We start from the raw sequence: 19,837 nt of genomic DNA on the forward strand, positions 1-19,837 counted from the left end.
GGCCATATTTGCCATATTCGGATGATAAATAATGATGATATCATAGTCCTTCAGTAACTCAAGCCATCTGCGCTGCCTCAAATTAATATTTTTTTTGCTTAAATAGATGTTGCAAGCTACGGTGATTGGTGTAAACCTCACACGACACTCCATAAAGATAATGCCTCCAGATCTTGAGAGCATGAACTATCGCAGCCGATGGCAAATCATGTATAGGGATATTTTTCTTACGAAGCTTCAACTGACGAGAAGCATACGTAATATCTCACCCCTATTGCATCAATGCACAAACCAATCCAACGCGTGAAGCATCACAATAGACAGTGTACATCCCTGAACCAGAATGCAAGATCAACACTGGTGTTGTAGTCAATTCAGTCTTGACCTTCTAAAAGCTTCTCTCAATATCATTGGACCACCTGAACTGAACACCCTTCTTGGTCAATCTAGTCCAAGAAGTTGTAATAGACGAGAAGCCCTCAACAAACCGATGATAATAACCTGCTAGTGCAAGAAACTCCTAATCTTGATCATTGTGGTAGAATGAAGCCAACTTTGAACTGCCTCGATCTTCTTGGGATCCACCTTAATACACTCTTTTGATACGACATGCCCCAAGAAAGCCACAGCATCTCACCAGAACTTGCACTTGGAGAATGAATTGTTCCCTTAGAGTTTGAAGAACTATCCTCAAATACTACTCGTGCTCCTCCACGCTACTCGAGTAGAAAAATTTGTCATCAATGAAGACAATGACAAATGAGTCAAGATATGGCCTGAACACTTGATTCATCCAATCTATAATTTCTTTCAGAGCATTAATCAAGCCAAAGGACATCATTAGAAACTCATAATGCCCATATCTAGTCCAAAAAGCCGTCTTCGGAACATCCAAAGCACAAATACTTAGTTAATGATGCCCTGATCTCAAGTCGAACTCCGAGAACACCTTAGAACCCTAAGTTAATAAAATAAATCATCAATGCATGACAGCAATACATGTTCTTGGTAGTGAGCTTATTCAGCTGGCGGTAATTAATGCACATCTACATACTCCCATCCTTTTTCATCACAAATAATACTAGTATACTCCTAAGTGACATCCTCGACCTGATAAACCCCTTATTGAGAAACTCATGAAGCTGATCCTTCAGCTCTTTGGACTCCGCAAGAGCCATATGATAAGGCGGAATAGAGTTAGGCTGGGTGTCTGGTGCCAAATCAATGTCGAAATTGATATCACGATCTAGTGGATGCCTTCTAAGTCAGGAGGAAATACATATGAAATACACTAACACCATAGGTATTTAATCTAACGTGGGAATCTCCATAGTAGTATTTCGAACAAAGGCCAGATAAGCCAAACAACCCTTCTCAACCACATGTCTAGCCTTTAAGAAAGAAAAAACCCGACTACATGCACTATTAAATGAACCTCTCCACTCTAGTATAGGCAAGTTCTAGCATCGCCATAACCACAAATTCAATCATATCGAGTAATAGAAAATCCGCTCTGGTCTCACACATATAGAAAGTTACCTTATATGACCGGTAAACCCGACCCACAATAGCAAAATCATCCACCGAGTGGACACATATACAAGAATACGCAATGACTCACGAGAAACATCCAGGTAAGGAAAAAAAGAGAAGAGATAGAGGAATAGGTAGACTTTGGATCAAATAGTACCAAAGCATCCCTATGACAGATGGAATAATACATATGATCATGACGTCAGAGGCTACTACCTCTGGTCTGGATTGAAAGGCATAGAATATAGCCAGAGTGCCACCTAAATGGCCTCTACCTCTAGGGTAACCCCTACCCACCTACACTCTACCTCTGCCCGGCCGACCATATGGGCGGTGCGGCACCTAGTGCGATAATCATAGGTGGATGGCCCTGCTCGCTGCACTCGAAACAACATCTCGGTGTGAGAAACTGTTGATTCTAGATCTGGTCTTGATAGCTTGATTACCCACTAAAGGAACCCTGAATAGTTGGTGGATGGTAAGTGCTCTCAGGAATGGCGCCGAAGTAAGGCCATGCAGGAGTATGTCGGATAGGCTGTGGTGCTCAATAGATAGGCCTACTAGAATTGCCCCTCTCGAACAGACCTTTTCCCCAGACGGGGCACCACTAAACCCTACAGAATGTCGAGGCCATTTTTCCCTTGACATAAACTCCTGCCCTGAATGCCGATATGCTCGATCTTCCGAGATATCTCCACAACCTGGAGGAAAGATGTCCTCAACTCCGCCTCTCAAGCCATAGTAACCCGAATCCCATAGTGCAAGCCCAAAATGAACCTCTGGACCCTCTCTGCTTTTGTGAGAAGTAATATAGATGCATAGCGAGACAACTTAGTGAATCTCGCCTCATAGTTGGTCACATATATCTAACCCCACTGGAGCCTCTCAAACAGATCTCGTAACTCCTCTCTTAGTGAAGCTGGAAGATACTTCTCTAGGAAGATGTGTGTGAACTGATCCCAAGTCAAGAGAGGTGATCATACTGGACTACTTGTATGTTAAGATTGCTGCCATCTATGGTCTTTCCCCTCTAGTAGAAATATGGTGAAGTCTACTTTGTTGGACTCAGCTAGTCCTAAATTATACAGCCTCTCCCTACGAAGGTTAATGAAATCCTATGGGTCCTCTTACGACTTGCCGCCAAAATAGGGAGGATGAAGCCTAGTAAATATGTCCAGCCGCTTCTACTCCTCAACGATCGAGGCCGATTTGGTCTCTACTCTAGCCGTTACAACTGGTTGAACTGCGTCAACATGTAGTATACCTAAGTTAGATAAATAGAAGCAACGTGCCCTATTGCATTAGCTGTATGGGTTTGTGCTCCCCCTCCCGCCTAAGATGTGGCTGGGTCCACTGAAAATAATCTGGCCTGATTCATAGAGTCTAAAATCACAGCATACAGTACATGACCTCCTTAAAACCTGACGTAGTCACGAACTCTCTCGGGGCCTGTTCGGTTGCAGGTATCTCATCCTGCTCCTCAATAATAGGATCTTCTATCGGATCTACTAGAGGCACCATTATGGTGACTATAGGATGCCCTCGTCCTCCAGCAGGATCTTTGGCCCTCTCTCCACCGGGTGATGCCATCATGCGCGTTCTTACCATCTGTGAGAGAGTAAGAAAAATATTTAGACTTAGAACAACATCAACAACATGATAGTAAATGAAGAAAGAGAAGTTACCTAACACCCTATAGCCCCTCAAAGATAAGGACAAACATCTCTACACCGATATGTAAGACTCTACTAGGTCTGCTCATGACTCATGAAACCTATGTGAAGCAATGCTCTAATACAAATCTATAAGGACCTAATACCCACCATATGCCATGATGGCGCCCAACGATTTTGTTAGGCAAGGAAACTATAAACCATCAATGCAAGCAATTGTAAATAACACTTTTAAAATTAATAATTGAAATAATAAACGGATATAGATTTAAGAATCATGATAAAATACTTTCATTCTTACTAAGTCACAAAATATGAACAAAACATAAGGCAAAATGATGTAAATATCAAATACAACCATGAAGATCTACTAAAAATCCCCAAAGCCCGATGTTACCAGTGTATTAGCCCGGTGATAGAATAAAATAAATATAGGCGAAGGAGACTCCGGTTGTTGTGGGTCAAAGCATGGAAACCAGCTCACCACTAAGTCTCCAGCTGAAGTGGCCATGTGTCTGATTGACCACCCGATGTACCTATATATGTACTTACACAATCAGTGCAGAAGTGTAGGATGAGTATATAAATCAATGCATACCCATAAAGTTTCTAGTCTACCCTTGAAGAAGTAGTAGCAAGGGATCAACATCGACGCTTACTAGTGGTCCGATAACAATGTAAATAAAAATGAACTGGTATGAAACATAACAAGTAGCAATAAAATAGGTGAATATAAATAACATGATTCATGACATAAGAATAATTACAAAATCATCAAATACCATATAATACCTCGAATAAAGCAATAATAAGTATTATCATATATAATGTCAAATCAAAAATTAGGAAAAACTCATATGTGCTCTAACTCCCTGTCGAATATTATGCATGACTCTGCCGAGACGAACTGCACGATCCCATAATAATAATTTTACATAATATCGCTGAGGTCATACCACCTGATCCATAAATGCATCTCATTATACTGTCGAGGTCGGACGACCCGATCCATAATAATATTTCATAATACTATCGAGGCGAAAAACCCAATCCCATAGGAATAGAGAAACTTTCTTTGGGCCACTATCCCCACTCGAGAAGGTATGTGTGATTCATGAAATCACGAAACTACTGATCACAAAAGTACAACACGAGTATTTGAATGCAAGAGAACTCATAAGTTTTACCAACTATCAAGTATCCCGCGAAAACTTAAAGTAAAGAGGCTCGACCAGTTACGTAAAGTCTAGTCTCAATATCATTTATGAATTCAAGCAATCAACAACAACAATAATAACAACAATAGACCTAGTGAAATCCTACAAGTGGGGTTTGGAGAGGGTAGTATGTACGCAGACCTTACCCTACCTTAAATAAGGCAGAGAGGCTGTTTCCAAAAGACTCTAGGCTTAAGAATGATAAAAGGAAGGGCAACGGAGAAAACCAACGTGAAAATACAAAGATACAAAACTGAAACTGAGTATTGTAATCAGACGGCCGAAAGAAAAGCAATGAAAAGTAATTACAAAAATCAAGGAGTACGAAAATACATAAATAACGCTAACTCATGTACTAAAGCTACTGTTACAAAGAAGAACAACGCTAGACGACCTATCATATCCCTCTAGCTTTATTCTCAACCTCCACACCTTCCTATTAATTCAAGTAGTACAGTTAAAGCATGATGTAATTCTAAGTCTACCCTGACATAACAAAGAATCTAGCTTACACACGGACGCTGGTCACCTTGTACGTACATAGAAAATAACAAATAGAATGCCTTGGGAGATAATTCTCTCTTAGATGATTAGGCAAGAGACTTACCTTGCTTCCAAGCCACTACTCAGCCCCCTCACTTCATTAAGACCTCAAATTCGACGGCAGGAAACTCAAAACTATCCAACAAAACATGTTAATTAATCAAATTATGCTCAAGAACTCCTAATTTAACTATTTGAATCAATTCCCAATCGCAATCGGAATGTCAACAAAAGTCAACCATGGTCCAACGCACCCGGATTCAGAAACTTTTTAAAGATAAATATTACCCACGGCATCGCAACCTCAAATATATAATTTATTTCAAATTCCATAACCAATTTCGTGGTCAAATATCATTTTTACGCATTCTATGTTTTTCAACAAAAAATCCCATAATCTCTATAAATTTTCATGTTAAAATCCCCATATAATTCATGTATTTAGCTCACAATAAGTAATTGTCACTTATCTAGTGACACTTGATGAAAATGGCTCTCTAAAAGGCCTTCAAATCGTCAAAGCCAAGAGTGAATGTGATGAAACTTATATTCTACTAAGGTCCTTCCTCTTCGTGATCGCGAAGGCCAAACTTCCCACCGCTGGAATTTCCTTCTTCGTGATCACGAGGGACCTCACTCTAATGCAAGCTAAGTCTTGCGAACTGCGAAGGCCAAAATCCAAGCCCCCAGAACTTACTAGTACGTGATTGTGAAAATCCTCAAGAGATAGCGAAGCTCAAGCTTCCAACCCATTCCAGGCCTTGCTACACATCGTGCTTGTGACCATCTCCATGTGATCGCGAATCTCAACCAGCCTTCGATTTGCCATTGTGACTCTTCTTCTACGAATGCGAAGAACAACTCTCCATCCATCACTACATAACACAGTGAGATCGCATAGCACCTCCATGACTGCGATTTGTACCAAATAGCAGCAAAATCTGTCAAGTTTAACATCGCTCTGGGTGGTCAGAAACTCACCGATCTACCCTGGACCCCGTCTAATTATACCAATAAGTCTAGAAATATAAGTCGAACCTACTCGAGGTCTGATAACACTTAAGATAACACAAAACCAAGAATCTCACCCCAAACTAAACTTATCCACTTATAAACTTCAAATTTCTTCTAACTAACTTCGAACGCGACGAATTATATTTAGACAACTCAAAATGAAATCAACCTTCACACACAAGTCCAATATGACAAAATGAACCTACCCCAAGCTCAAAAAGCTAAAAGGGGTCCGATATCACTAAAGTCCCATAAATCAAACTAAGAAAACTCTAAAACCTTCAAAATGCCAACTTCGGACAATAAGCGTCATAACGCACACGAACACCCTATAATGACCTGACCGGTTGCTTTGAGCTTTTGCATTTTCGCCCGCCAGTTCTCGGGCATGACTTGCCCCGTGTGGTTCATTATGACTTATGTAAATCATTGGTATTGGGTTTAAGGTTAATCAGAATGAATTTGGAAGAACAGTCTCAGTTAAAAGCTTAAAATTTGAAAGGTTTGACCAAAATTTGACGTATGTGTATTTGATCTCGGATGGAAATTTTTATGATTTGGTTAGCTCCGTTAGGTGATTTGGTACTTAGGAGCGTGATCGGAATATATTTTGGAAGTACGTGGAAGGTTTAGACTTGGATTGGCGAAATTGAGATTTCGGCGATTTCCGGTTGATAGGTGAGATTTTGATATAAAGGTCAGAATGAAATTTTGAGAGTTGCAGCAGCTTTGCTGTATCATTTGGAATGTGTGTGCAAAATTTCAGGTCATTCGGACGAGATTTGATAGACTTTTTGAGTGAAAGCATAATTTAAGAGTTCTTGGAGTTCTTAGGCTTGAATCTTATGTTAAATTGGTGATATGATGTTGTTGTGAGCGTTCTGAAGTTTTGAGCAAGTTTTAACGATGTCATGGGATGTATTGGTACAATTGGTTTGAAGTTCCGGGAGTTCCGTGTATGTTCCAGGATGTTTTAGTGCGAAAATCATAGTCGTAGCAGGTCCAGAAGGGTTGCAGGCCCCAGAATTCACTCATGCGGTCCGCACAAAAATAAGTGCACCCGTGGTGAGTGCTGTGCAGACCGCACAAAAACGGGCGCGGCCGCGGTAGGTGTCACGCGGACCGCACAAAAGCTGTCGCGGCCGCGGTGAAGAACCTTCCCACTGGTCCAACTTCGGAAGTTCATATCTTTTGATCTACAAGGCATTTTGAGGTGATTCAAAAACAAAAGTTGTATCACTTAGTGTCTAGTTTCTAGAAATGTAAAGATATCACAATTTGGAGATTTGTAGAGACAGTTATTTCAAAAATACTAAAGCTTGTCACTGCAGAGGAAGGCCTGTGCGGCCGCGATTGTTTTTGCTCGGACCGCACTGGCTTGTGCAGACCGCGGTCGATTTGGTGCGGCCCGCGGAGGCTTAAATCTGAGGGGTACTCTATAAATATGAGGTTTTGGGTTTTATTGGATATTTTGACCTAGAGAGCTCGGATTTTGGCGATATTTTGAAGGTTTTTCAAGAAATTCATCGGGTAAGTGATTCTAACTCAGATGTTGGCTAGAGTACATGAGTCTATCATTGAATTCATCATTTAATTCGTGATTTGGGATTGAATTTGGGAAGAAATTGTAAAATCTTTCAAAAATGTAAAATGTTGATTTGAAGGACCAAATGGTATTGAAATTGGATAATTTTCGTATTGTTAGACTCGTGAAAGTATAAGGATTCTAGTTTTGTGAATTTTGTAAAATTCCGAGATGTGGGCCCGGGGGTCGGGTTTGACCAATTTCAGGAATTTTGTGGTAATTGATTATTTTCGAGTGGGCTTTATTCCCATAGCATATTTTGATGGTTTTGTACTGATTTCGGCTAGATTCGAGCACTCGTGAGTAATGATTGTAAATTATGTCCTGAGGGCTTGAAACTCCGGATTTGCACATCGTAGTGCTATATTGAGGTGAGACACGCGCTGGATGATGAGCGTGGGGTCTTTTATTACTGGGGATTGTGACTTGGTCCGTCTCGATTGATGATTTTACCGCGTATTTGACTGAAATTCATTTGTTATCATCATGATTTGGGTTGATTGCCATATTTGGGCTTCATGCCAACAATTTGAACCCTTCGGGAATTTTTATCACTGTTTCCTCACTGCTTGACTTATTATTTGAACTTAGTCCTGTTGATATCTACTGTTTTACAAACTCAGCCACTTCTACTCATATTTGAAACTTAAATGATATTTCTACATCATGTTTTGGGCTAAGAACTAATGTTTTACTAATGCCCAAGGGGCTTGTGATGATTTTTGGACTGAGTGAGGCCGAGGGCCATGTGTGAGGATATGCTGAGTGATATGAGGCCGAGGGCCTAAGATACTTTATATGCCACGAGGTGGCCTGAGTGATGTGAGGCCGAGTGACGAGTGATGTGAGGCTGAGTGCCGAGTGATGATGCCACGAGGTGGCTTGATATAGCGCGTGGGTCGTCAGGGGCCCCTCCGGAGTCTACACACCCACAGTGAGCGCAGGTATCCATTGTTCTAAGTGATTGATACTATGCCCGTGGGGCTGATATGAGTGATTGTGAGGTAGCCCGAGGGACTGATACTATTCTAATAGTGAGCCCGAGGGGCTGTTACTGTTCTGATATTGAGCCCGATGGGCTGTTACTGTTCTGATATTAAGCCCGATGGGCTGGCACTATTCTGATATTGAGCCCGATGGGCTGGCACTATTCTGATATTGAGACCGAGGGGCTGGTTCTGTTGATCATGTTTTGCCCTAGGGGCTGTTTACATTTCTATCATTTTTGTTACTCACTTGTAAACTACTTACTTTACTTGTTGGAAAAAGGGATTTTCACTTGATTTCTCACTACTTTACTGTTTAAAGTGATTTTACTGCTTCAGTATGGAATGTCTTGTGTTTTTGCGTGATTTCTTGCCTTCGGTCTTTATTTATTATTATTACTCACTGAGTCGGAGTACTCACATTACTCCTTGCACCTTGTGTGCAGATTCAGGTATATTTTGGATGATCGGAGGCAGAGTCATCAGAGTTTAGCAAGGTAGCTGCCAGCGTTCGCAACACTGCTTTTCTCTCTCCTCATTTAATTAGTCTATATTTGTACACTCCAGGATTTCAGTTGTATTTATACCCTAGTAGATGCTCGTGACTTGTGACACCCCGGTTATGGCTGTGTCGGGCTGGATTTCCGCATTTCTTATTCATACTTTCCGCTATTTGGTACTATTAGACCATGCTTATACTATATTTATGTTAAATTACTATTTTAAAGGACGAGTTGGGTTCGACTGGCTGGCCTTGTCTTCACGAGAGGCGTCATCACGACCAGGGTTGGGATTTGGGTTGTGACACACCCGAAACTCGATTCGAACATATGCCCGGGTCTAAAATTTCCTAGCGAACCTATTGCAACCTTCAAATCTTGATTCCAATATAGTTTATTCAAAGTGTTGACTTAAGTCGAACTTTGCCACCTTAGGCCACTATGATGGAGCCAAGTGTTCTGACTTCAACTCGAATCCTTCCAAAACCATTCCATCCACCTCGCGCAAGTCATAAAATAGGAAAAGCACATAAAGGAAATCTCAAATAATAAAACATGGTTCTAGAAAGCAAAATGACTGGTCGGGTCATTACATTCTAAACCTCTTAAACAAACGTCCATTCTTGAATGTGTTCAGAATCATATCTGAAGTATCAAATAAGTATGGATATCTTCTCTGCTTGTCCTCCTTTCTCTCCCAATTCGCATCCTTGACTGGTTGACCCCTCCATTGAACCTTCACAGCTAAAATCTCTCTAGACCTCAACCTACAAACCCACCAATCAACAATGGCAACCAGCTCCTTCTTGTAACTCAAGCTCTCATATTTGAACGGTTCTATAATCTAGCACAGGGACCTATCGGCATGGTACCTTCGGAGCATAAGACACATGAAATGGCGGATGAACTCTCGATAAGATAGGAGGCAATTGAAGCTTGTATCAAACCTTACCAACTCGCTCCAAAACCTCAAACGGACTAAAGAACCTCAGACTCAACTTGTCTCTCCTCCTAATTGTCATGATACCCTTCATCAACGAGACTTTTAAAAGTAATTTTTCACCCACCATAAATGACAATCACGTGCTTCTGATCTACATATCTCTTGTACTTGGACTTTGTGGTACAAAGTCGCTCCTGAATCAACTTTACCTTATCCAAGGCATCCTTTACCAAATTAGTACCATATAACCTAACCTCGTTGGGCTCAAACCAATTGATGGGAGAACGATATAGTTTGTCGTTCAGGGCCTCAAATGGAGCCATCTCAATGCTGGGATGATAGTTGTTATTATAAGAAAACGCAACTAACGGTAATAATTGGTCCCACTTCCCTTTGAAGTCAATCACACATGCTCTGAGCATATCTTCTAGAATCTAAATTTTTTGCTCAGATTGTCCATCGATCTGAGGATAAAGAATGCACTGAGCTCTAGCCGGGTACTTAACTAGTGTTATACCATTTTCCAAAAATGCGAAGTGAAATGAGTTTCTCGATATGAAATTATGGAAATAGGAATTCCATGCAACCGGACGATCCCCTGGTTATAATGGCCAACCTCTCTGAAGTATATGTAGTCATCACTAAAATAAAGTGCACAAACTTGGTCAGTTTGTCGCCAATGACATCAAATTTACTCAATGTTGCAGCAAAGAAACAATGAAATACATAGTGATGTGCTCCAATTTCCACACCAGTATAACCATCTGTTGAAGTAAACCACACGTCCTTTGGTGCTCATACTTAACCTGCTGGCAATTTAGACATCTCGACACATACTCAACTATTTCCTTTGTCATTTGCTTCCACTAGTAATGCTGCCTTAGGTCACGATACATCTTCGTGGTACCTGGATGAATGGAATAATGCGAACTATATGCCTCCTCTAGAGTCACAAAACACCATTATCTCTAATAGTCACCTCTTTGGCATCACCTCATAGTATCATCTCTCTAAGAACCTGCAAGTGCGTATCATCATACTGAACAAACTTAATCTGCTCGAATAAAGAAGACCGAGCCACAACACATGCAAGAACACCATTGGGCTCTAAAATATCCAATCTCACAAGTCGGTTAGTTAAGGACTAAATGTCCAATGACAGTGGCCTCTCCTCTCCTAGAATGAACACCAAACTACCCATACTCTTGGCCTTTCTGCTCAAGGCATCTGTGACCATATTCGCCTTGTTCGGATGATAAAAATGGTGATATCATAGTCCTTTAGTAACTCAAGCCACCTACATTGCCTCATATTAAGATCCTTCTACTTAAATAGATGCTACAAGTCGTGGCGATCTCAAGAAACTCGTGTATAGACTATTTAGGGTTGAAAACAGAGTGAAATAAGCTAAGTCCTGATTTTTCCCTCTTTTACCCAGCTTCACACATCGCATTTGCGAAGTCTAGTTCGAAAATGCGATGTCTGCAAATGCATGACAATGGTTGCAAATGCGAATAGTGCATCATATGCGCAGGAGTTGCAAATGCGACAAAAACTTTGCGTTCAGAAATAACACACTCTTCGGAAATACGAAATTGCCCAACGCCGCACTCCATCGTAAATCTAATGCCATAGTCACAAATGTGAACATAGTGAACTTCGGAAAAGAGACTTATTCTTTGCAAATGTGAAGACTTATGCCCCAACCCATGCTCGCAAATGTGATCACTTGACTGCAAATGCGAGCCAAACCTCACAAATGCGAGATCAACAACTCAACACCAACAACTTAAATGCACCAGTTGTCACGACCCAAACTAGAGGGCCATGACTAGCACCCGGCCATACTTGACGAGCACCAATGTACATTTTATCTAACATTCTTTATTATCTTTTAGGGCTGACGAGATCAATATAAATGGGAGACATGGATCATGGACAACCAACAATAAAAGATGATGGCATGAACATACATAACATGGGATGACTAGCCAACCAAGAAACTATATATAAGGTACAAGCTACCACGCTACCATGAAAGACTATACAACAAAAATTAGACGACAAGGCATACCAAACTATACATGAGTCGACACTTGTCTATGAGCCTCTAATGGAACATAAGTACTGCAAGATTGCTGGAACAGGGCCCCGACATACCCATAATGTCTATAACAAAAATACATACCAAGACTATAGCAAGTCCAAAGAAGGGATATCACCAATCACCGCTGAACTGGACAGCCTACTGTGGTGGGGGAGCTGCGCCTACCTGTTTATCAAGACCTACAGCACGACATGCAACATCCACAAATAAAAGGACGTCAGTACGAATAAAGTACTGAGTATGTAAGGCAGGGAATCATAAGTACAAACAGTAATGTACGTAGGGATAGAGAATATACAACCTGTAACATCTAGGTGCTTTTGAGGGCTACTGACATGAAATGCATGATACATATGTATATACACATCAACTTTTAAAACATACGCCTCTGTGGATATCATCATCATCATATCGTACCCGGCTGTAATACGCTCGGTAAAAACGTACTCGACCATCATAAAGCTTGATAGAATCGTACCCGGCCACGTGAAGCTCGGTAAGACCCAACTGATCAGTGGTTGCACAATAGGTGTCGTACCCGTCCATCTATAGTGCGGCTCGGTAGAGTGAAATAGATAAATATATATATATACATATATATATAATACATGCTGGACTTATTGGAATAATATTCTGAACCTTTTAGAGTAACGTAAGGTTGGTGTCCTCTATTTACATTATTATGACTAACTCTTCATCATGAATATTATAAGAATCAGGAAGTACCAACAACATTGATAACATAAGAATAAGAGAAGCAACATCAACATCAATCACTCCATAAGAACGGAAACAATGTAAATACTGCTAGCTTCTAAGAGTGGAGTATCTTTGAAAGCTCATTCATTACGTTATATACAATCGGAGTCGTGCAAAAGAAGGAATGGGATAGCCACACATACCTTGTATATTCTTTCCAACCTCAAGCTATATAATTTCATGACTCTGTAGTCTACAATAAGAGAAATTACACTATCGTTATCGTTTAGGCATCATAACTAATATGTATCGAACACAACCTATTTTACGAGGAAACGGATAGAACCTCCCCTATTTATATGACTTCCCACAAGTCAAAAAAATCACCAAACAGCCCAAACAACATCAATAATAATCATATTGAGCCTCCCAATACAATCCACCAACCAACAATACTACTACCAATCCTTTCGATATATATTTCACAAGTTCTAGCTTCAACGACTTAGTCATAACTTGGATAATATTAAATACATGTAGAGTAAGAGGTTCCTAACCTTTAAACAGAAAGAACAACTCCAATTTGACCTTAATTCTACACAAAATATCCCTCCAATGCTGCCACAAGAATAAGGAAGCGAAACTAGCAATCAATTAGGGTTTTTCGGCACTAGAATCACTTTAGAAGACTTGAAAACTTGAGGGAGTATTTACAGAACATAAAACCCTTAAAAAACCTCCCACACGAGCTGTAAAAACACAAAAATGAGCAATAACAAGACGAACAAGAAACTTACTAGTGCCACAAAATTCCCGACACTTGATTTGTGTTGTTTGCCCTTTGTTTGGGTCTTGGATCATGAGAGAAACCTGAGAGGATGTTTTTAGGGTTCTAAGGTCTGAATATACTGAAACAAAATGACTTAAAATGGGTTGGAGGCATCATATATATATATCCAAATGTCTTAAACCGCCTAAGTGGGCCCTATAGAGAGATGTTTGGCGCAGTCTCACAGAAATACAAATATCTCTCTACTCCGAGATCATATTGACAAATGGTTTAATGCGTTGGAAACTAAACTCATAGATCTTCAATCTGGTTGATAGATCATCCCGTAATTCTAAGTAAATTTGTAGAAAAACTTAATAACATTTGACCTAATGTTTAAGTGAAATTATGAACCTTAGTTGCAACAACTTTTGTCGACCTTTGTTTCATAACACGTTTGACTTCAAGACTTATGATACTGATATTATATGATTCAAATACCTTAAAACATGACCTCTTGAGTGTATTAAGCACCTCTAGGTTTACCTGAAAATACGGCTGACGACATCCATGATTCGTTTAACTTCCAATACCTGTTAACCACCCTTATACACCTTTGTATCATTTAAGACTAATAGGATTAACTTCTTATCATCTTTAAGATAATATCTTCATGGATTTACATCGACTACCTTATGGCATGAACTAACGTATGTGAATATGGGTTGTAACTCCCTCCCCCCAGGAATATTTGTCCTTGAATGTAAGGGTTTATGGGGAGTTCAAATCATCGTGGATTCCAATGGAAATTTCCAGTCAATTTTCCCCTATAAAATGGTCACTAGCAAAACTTACAAGTAGTTAAGCCCAACGTATGGCCTCACAAAGCTACACAAATCATTATGGATATGTATATTATCTGCATATCACCATTTTATGGAAGAGTATTCTCAAGATATTGCTTACCTCATAGAGCCGTTTCACCTTCTAATGTATTCTGTGTTCCACTAGCATCCTTCTGGAATAGGTAAGGGTATTTAGACTTCATTTCCTCTTTTGTTTCCCATGTCATTTCTTCCATATTCTTGTTCCTCCACAATACTTTGACGGAAGCTACATCTTTTGTTCTCAGCTTGCAGACTTGTCGATCTAATATAGCCACTGGCACTTCTTCATATGATAGATCCTCTGTAACTTGTACATCTTTGGTAGGGACAACCCAAGAAGGGTCTCCAATACATATCCTCAACATAGATACATGGAATACTGGGTGGACAAAATCCAATTCGGATGGCAGTTCTAACTCATAAGAAACCTATCCAATTCGTTGAAGAATTTTATACGGCCCGATATACCGCGGACTCAGCTTACCTTTCTTCTCGAAACGCATAACACCCTTCATCGGTGAGATCCTCAGGAAAACCTAATCACCAACCTCAAACTCCTGATCACGACGTCGGACATTGGAATAAGACTTTTGCCTGCTTTGTGCCGTCCTCAATCGCTCATGTATCACTTTCACCTTCTCAATGGCTTGGTGAATAAAATCTGGCCCATATAATTCTGTTTCACCGACTTCTAACCATCCAACCGATGATCTACATCTCTTCCTTGTATAGTGCCTCATATAGGGCCATTTTAATACTGGAATGGTAGCTATTATTGTAGGCAAATTCTCTGAGTGGAAGATGGTCATCCCAATTCCCCTTGAAATCTAGAACACATGCTCGTACCATATCTTCAAGTGTTTGAATGGTACATTTAGCCTGTCTATCAGTCTGCAATTGAAATGCAGTGCTGAGATTCACTTGTGTGCCGAAACCCTTCTGAAAAGACCTCCAAATGTTAACCGTAAATTGAGCTCCTCGGTCTGATATAATAGATATGGGCACACCATAAAGCCTAACAATCTCCTTGATATACAACTTCACATTATCTTCAGCCGTGTAAGTTGTCTTAACTGGCATAAAATGGGCACATTTTGTAAATCGATCAATTATCACCCAGATGGAGTCAAACTTATGATAAGAGCGAGGTAATACAATAATGAAGTCCATATTAATCACCTCCCATTTCCAGGTCGGGATCTCTATATTCTGAAGCACTCCACCGGGTTTCTAATGTTCGATCTTTACTTGTTGACAATTAAGACACTGGGCTACAAATTTTGCAATAGACTTCTTCATGTTATCCCACAAATAATGCTCTTTGAGATCATGATACATCTTTGTCGAACCGAGATGGATGGAATATCGGGATTGATGAACTCATTCATAATCTTCTCTCGCAACCCTACCACATTATGCACACATAAACGGCCCTGGTATCTCAGTGCCCCATCTCCTTCGATCTCAAAGGCCATAATTTTACGTTGTTGAATGCTCTCTCTCAATCGTACTAAGATAGGATCTTCATATTGCCATGCTTTTACCTCGGCTACCAAAGATGATTTTGATGTATTCTGTACAGTAACACCTCCGTCATCAGAGCCTAACAATCTGATTCTCATATTTGATAGCTGATGAAGCTCTTTTGTCAACCCCTGTCTATCTGCCTCAATGTGTACTAAGCTTCCCATTGACTTACAACTATGAGCATCTTCCACAACATTGGCTTTACCAGGATGGTACAGTATCTCGACATCGTAATCTTTCAGTAATTTAAGCTACCTACGCTACCTCAAATTCAACTCCTTTCGCTTGAAGATGCATTGTAAACTCTTGTGATCTGTGTAGATGTCAACATCGACGCCGTATAAGTAGTGCCGCCATATCTTTAAAGCATATATTACTGCAGCCAATTCCAAATCATGGGTCAGGTAATTTTTTTCGCGCTTCTTCAATTGTCTTGATGCATAAGCAATCACTTTACTACGTTGCGTCAATACGCACCCAAAACCTATACTTGAAGATCACAATATACCATATAACCTTCTGTTCCTTCAGGGAGAGTGAGCACTGGCGCGGATGTCAATCGATTCTTTAGCTCCTAAAAACTACGTTCACAATCATCAGACCAATAGAACTTGGTAGCTTTCTGTGTTAACTTAGTTAATGGTGCTGATATAGAGGAAAACTCTTCTACAAACTGCCTATCCTGATAGCCCAAGAAGCTGCGGACTTCTTATGGTGTTATAGGTCTTGGCCAGTTCTTCACTGCATCGATCTTCTGAGTGTTGACACTAATACCCTCGTCAGATATCACATGGCCAAGGAATGCTACTGATTTCAGCCAGAATTCACATTTGGAGAGCTTAGCATATAACTACGATCCTGAAGCGTCTGTAATACTATCCGCATGTTCTGCCTCCGAACGAGAATACACCAGAATGTCATCAATGAATACAATCACGAACACATCAAGATAGGTCCTGAATACAGTATTCATGAGATCTATAAAAGCTACTGGGGCATTTGTTAGCCCGAACGACATCACCAAGAACTCAAAGTGCCCATATCTTGTCCGGAAGACCGTCTTTGGAACATCCTTCTCCTTAACCCTCACCTGATGATACCCTGAATGTAAGTCAATCTTGGAGAAATACTTGGTACCCTAGAGTTGGTCAAAAAGGTCATCAATCTTTGGAAGTGGATACTTGTTCTTTATAGTAAACTTATTCAACTGTCCATAATCGATACACATCTTTAACGACCCGTCTTTCTTCTGCACGAACAAAACTGGCGCACCCCAAGGTGAAGTGTTAGGCCTAATGAAGCCCTTATCCAGCAAGTCCTTCAACTGCGCCTTCAACTCTTGCAACTCTGTCGAGGCCATTCTGTATGGAGGGATAAATATAGGTTGAGTGTCAAGCAACACATCAATGCTAAACTCAATCTCCCTTTCAGGAGGAAGGCCTGGGAGTTCGTCTGGGAAAACATCTGGAAATTCATTGACCACGGGGATTGATTGTAGAGTAGGTGGCTTTGCCTCCGCATCCCTAACGCGAACGAGATGATAAATGTAACCTTTTGAGATCATTTTCCTTGACTTAAGATAGGAAATAAACCTACCATTCGGTGTAGCAATGTTCCCTTTATATTCGATGATGGTTTCACTAAGAAACTGAAACCTAACCATCTTCGTACGACAGTCAACATTTGCATAGCATGAGGCCAACTAGTCCATTCCCATTACACATCGAAATCAACCATTTCTAACTCAAATAAATTTGTCGAGGTTTGATGACTACAAATCATCACAGTGCAAACCTCTATATACCCTTCTAGCAATCATAGAATCTTCTATCAAAGTAGATACCGCAAGGGGTTTACTTATCAATTCAGGTTCAATGCCAAACTTATTAGCCACAAAGGGTGTAACATATGATAATGTAGATCCCAGATCAATCGGTGCATATACATCATAAGAAAATGTAGACAATATACCTGTAACAACATCTGGAGACGACTCAAGATCCTGTCAACCTACTAGAGCATAGGTTTGATTTTGAGCACCACTCGAACTCGGGATTACACCTCTACCTCTACCACGACCTGTCGACTGCTGAAAACCCCTTGCTGGAGGTCGAACTGATGAGAAAGAACCAGACATAAATCCAGTCGGCTGAGCCATACCACCACCTCCTCTATTAGGACAGTCCTGTATCATGTGGCCAGGCTGTCCACAAGAATAGCATACATCAGAACCTCGACGACATAGTCCAAAGTAGGCCTTGCCGCACTGATCACAATGTGGTGCTGGGGTTCTTGTTTGACTAGTATCCCTATGATATTGCGGCCCGATGCCCATAAACTCTAAACTGGACCAGAATAGGTAAATCGATCACATCGAGGCCTTTGAAACTATGGAGAAGCACTAGCTACCGGTGGCGCCGAACTCCTCGAAGACTGGGGCCTGACATTGCCTTTGAAGTCATCAGAATACCCTACAAATCTTGCCCTCTTATGCTGGCCCCTATCTTGCTCCCTATCTGCCCTCTGCTGGCGCTTACGATCCTATAGGGTCTGGGTATAAGCCTGAATACGGGAAATATCCATGCCCTCCACAAAGGAGGCTGTCGTGCACTCATTTATCAGATGTGGTCCCAACCCATTCACGAACAAATGCACCCTATCGCTCATCTCGACCACCATATGGGGAGCATACCTTGCTAAAGAATCAAACTGCATACTATACTCTCACACACTCATATTACCTTGTCTAAGTTTCAAGAACTTATCAGCTCTAGCTCGTTGTATCTTAACTGGCAAGTAGTGACGAAGAAAGGCCTCAGAAAATTCCTTCCACACAGCTGGAGGAGCGTTCGAACCCCTGGATCTCTCCCAACTATTATACCAAAAAACTGCTAAATCCCGTAACCGATAAGAAGCCAACTCTACTGCCTCTGTATTACTAGCATGCACAACCCGTAGTGTACGATGAACCTGATCAATAAAAGTCAGGGGGTCCTCCTTGGGGTCTGATCCGGTAAACAATGGAGGGTCTAGATTAATAAAATCACAAACTCTCGTACTAATTGGTTTATCAACAGCACCGGTATTCTGCCTCTGAGCCTGAACAACTACCAAGCTAGTTAACAACTGCACCACACTCTGCATATCCTGGTCTGTAGTGCTAGACGGAGGAACTGGTGGTGTTGGAAGCCTCCTAATATCCTTTGGAGGAGACGGAGTAGATGAGGTATGAGACGGCATCTCACTTTGAGCCTCACTTTGGCCAGCTCTGGCTTGGGGCACCTGACTCGTACACTCTCATGCAGCTGTATCAAGCCGTCTACTAATCGCTTGCTTCCTAGTCGAAGGCATCGCTGAAAGAAAATAAGGTGAATATTGGAGACGAACACTTATGACTCAACTCTACGCACGATCTAGATTCAGGAAGAAGGCAACAACCCTAGATGTCAAGTAGCCTCCTGATTATAAATGTAGCACACTACACATCCATAATCAAGACTCTACTAGACACGGCTCATAGACAACCCCTAGGACAGACTTGCTCTGATACCAAGTTTGTCATGACCCAAACTTGAGGGCCATGACTAGCACCCGGCCATACTTGCCGAGCACCAACGTACATTTTATCTAGCCTTCTTTATTATCTTTTAGGGCAGACGAGATCAATATAAATGGTAGACATGGATCATGGACAACCAACAATAAAAGATGATGGCATGAACATACATAACATGGGATGACTAGACAATCAAGAAACTATATATAAGGTACGAGCTATCACGCTACCATGAAAGACTATACAATAAAAATCAGCCGACAAGGCATACCAAACTATACATGAGTCGACACCTGTC

At 40.9% G+C, this 19,837-nt stretch overlaps 1 protein-coding gene across 1 annotated transcript; it reads right to left on the reverse strand.

Moving 5' to 3' along the window:
- Window positions 1–17,121: 17,121 nt before the first annotated feature.
- On the reverse strand, window positions 17,122–19,223 carry LOC138883065 (uncharacterized). The gene is made up of 3 exons (XM_070163724.1): window positions 18,714–19,223; window positions 18,051–18,186; window positions 17,122–17,447 (listed from the first exon to the last, which is right to left on the reverse strand). Exons 1-3 carry the CDS (start codon window positions 19,221–19,223, stop codon window positions 17,122–17,124), a joined length of 972 nt encoding a protein of 323 aa, XP_070019825.1.
- Window positions 19,224–19,837: the final 614 nt, after the last annotated feature.

Source organism: Nicotiana sylvestris, chromosome 12 (genome assembly GCF_000393655.2).
Source record: "Nicotiana sylvestris chromosome 12, ASM39365v2, whole genome shotgun sequence".
Taxonomy (NCBI): domain Eukaryota; kingdom Viridiplantae; phylum Streptophyta; class Magnoliopsida; order Solanales; family Solanaceae; genus Nicotiana; species Nicotiana sylvestris.

What these genes read in the sequence shown, in the direction of transcription:
- LOC138883065 (XM_070163724.1), bottom strand. Translation starts at nt 19,223, where the DNA reads ATGCCGTCTCATACCTCATCTACTCCGTCTCCTCCAAAGGATATTAGG. An exon ending in TTAGACAAGGTAATATGAGT is followed by an intron (nt 18,187 to 18,713) that starts GTGTGAGAGTAT and finishes TCTTGTGGACAG; the next exon opens with CCTGGCCACATGATACAGGA. An exon ending in GTCGACAGGTCGTGGTAGAG is followed by an intron (nt 17,448 to 18,050) that starts GTAGAGGTGTAA and finishes ATGAATTTCCAG; the next exon opens with ATGTTTTCCCAGACGAACTC.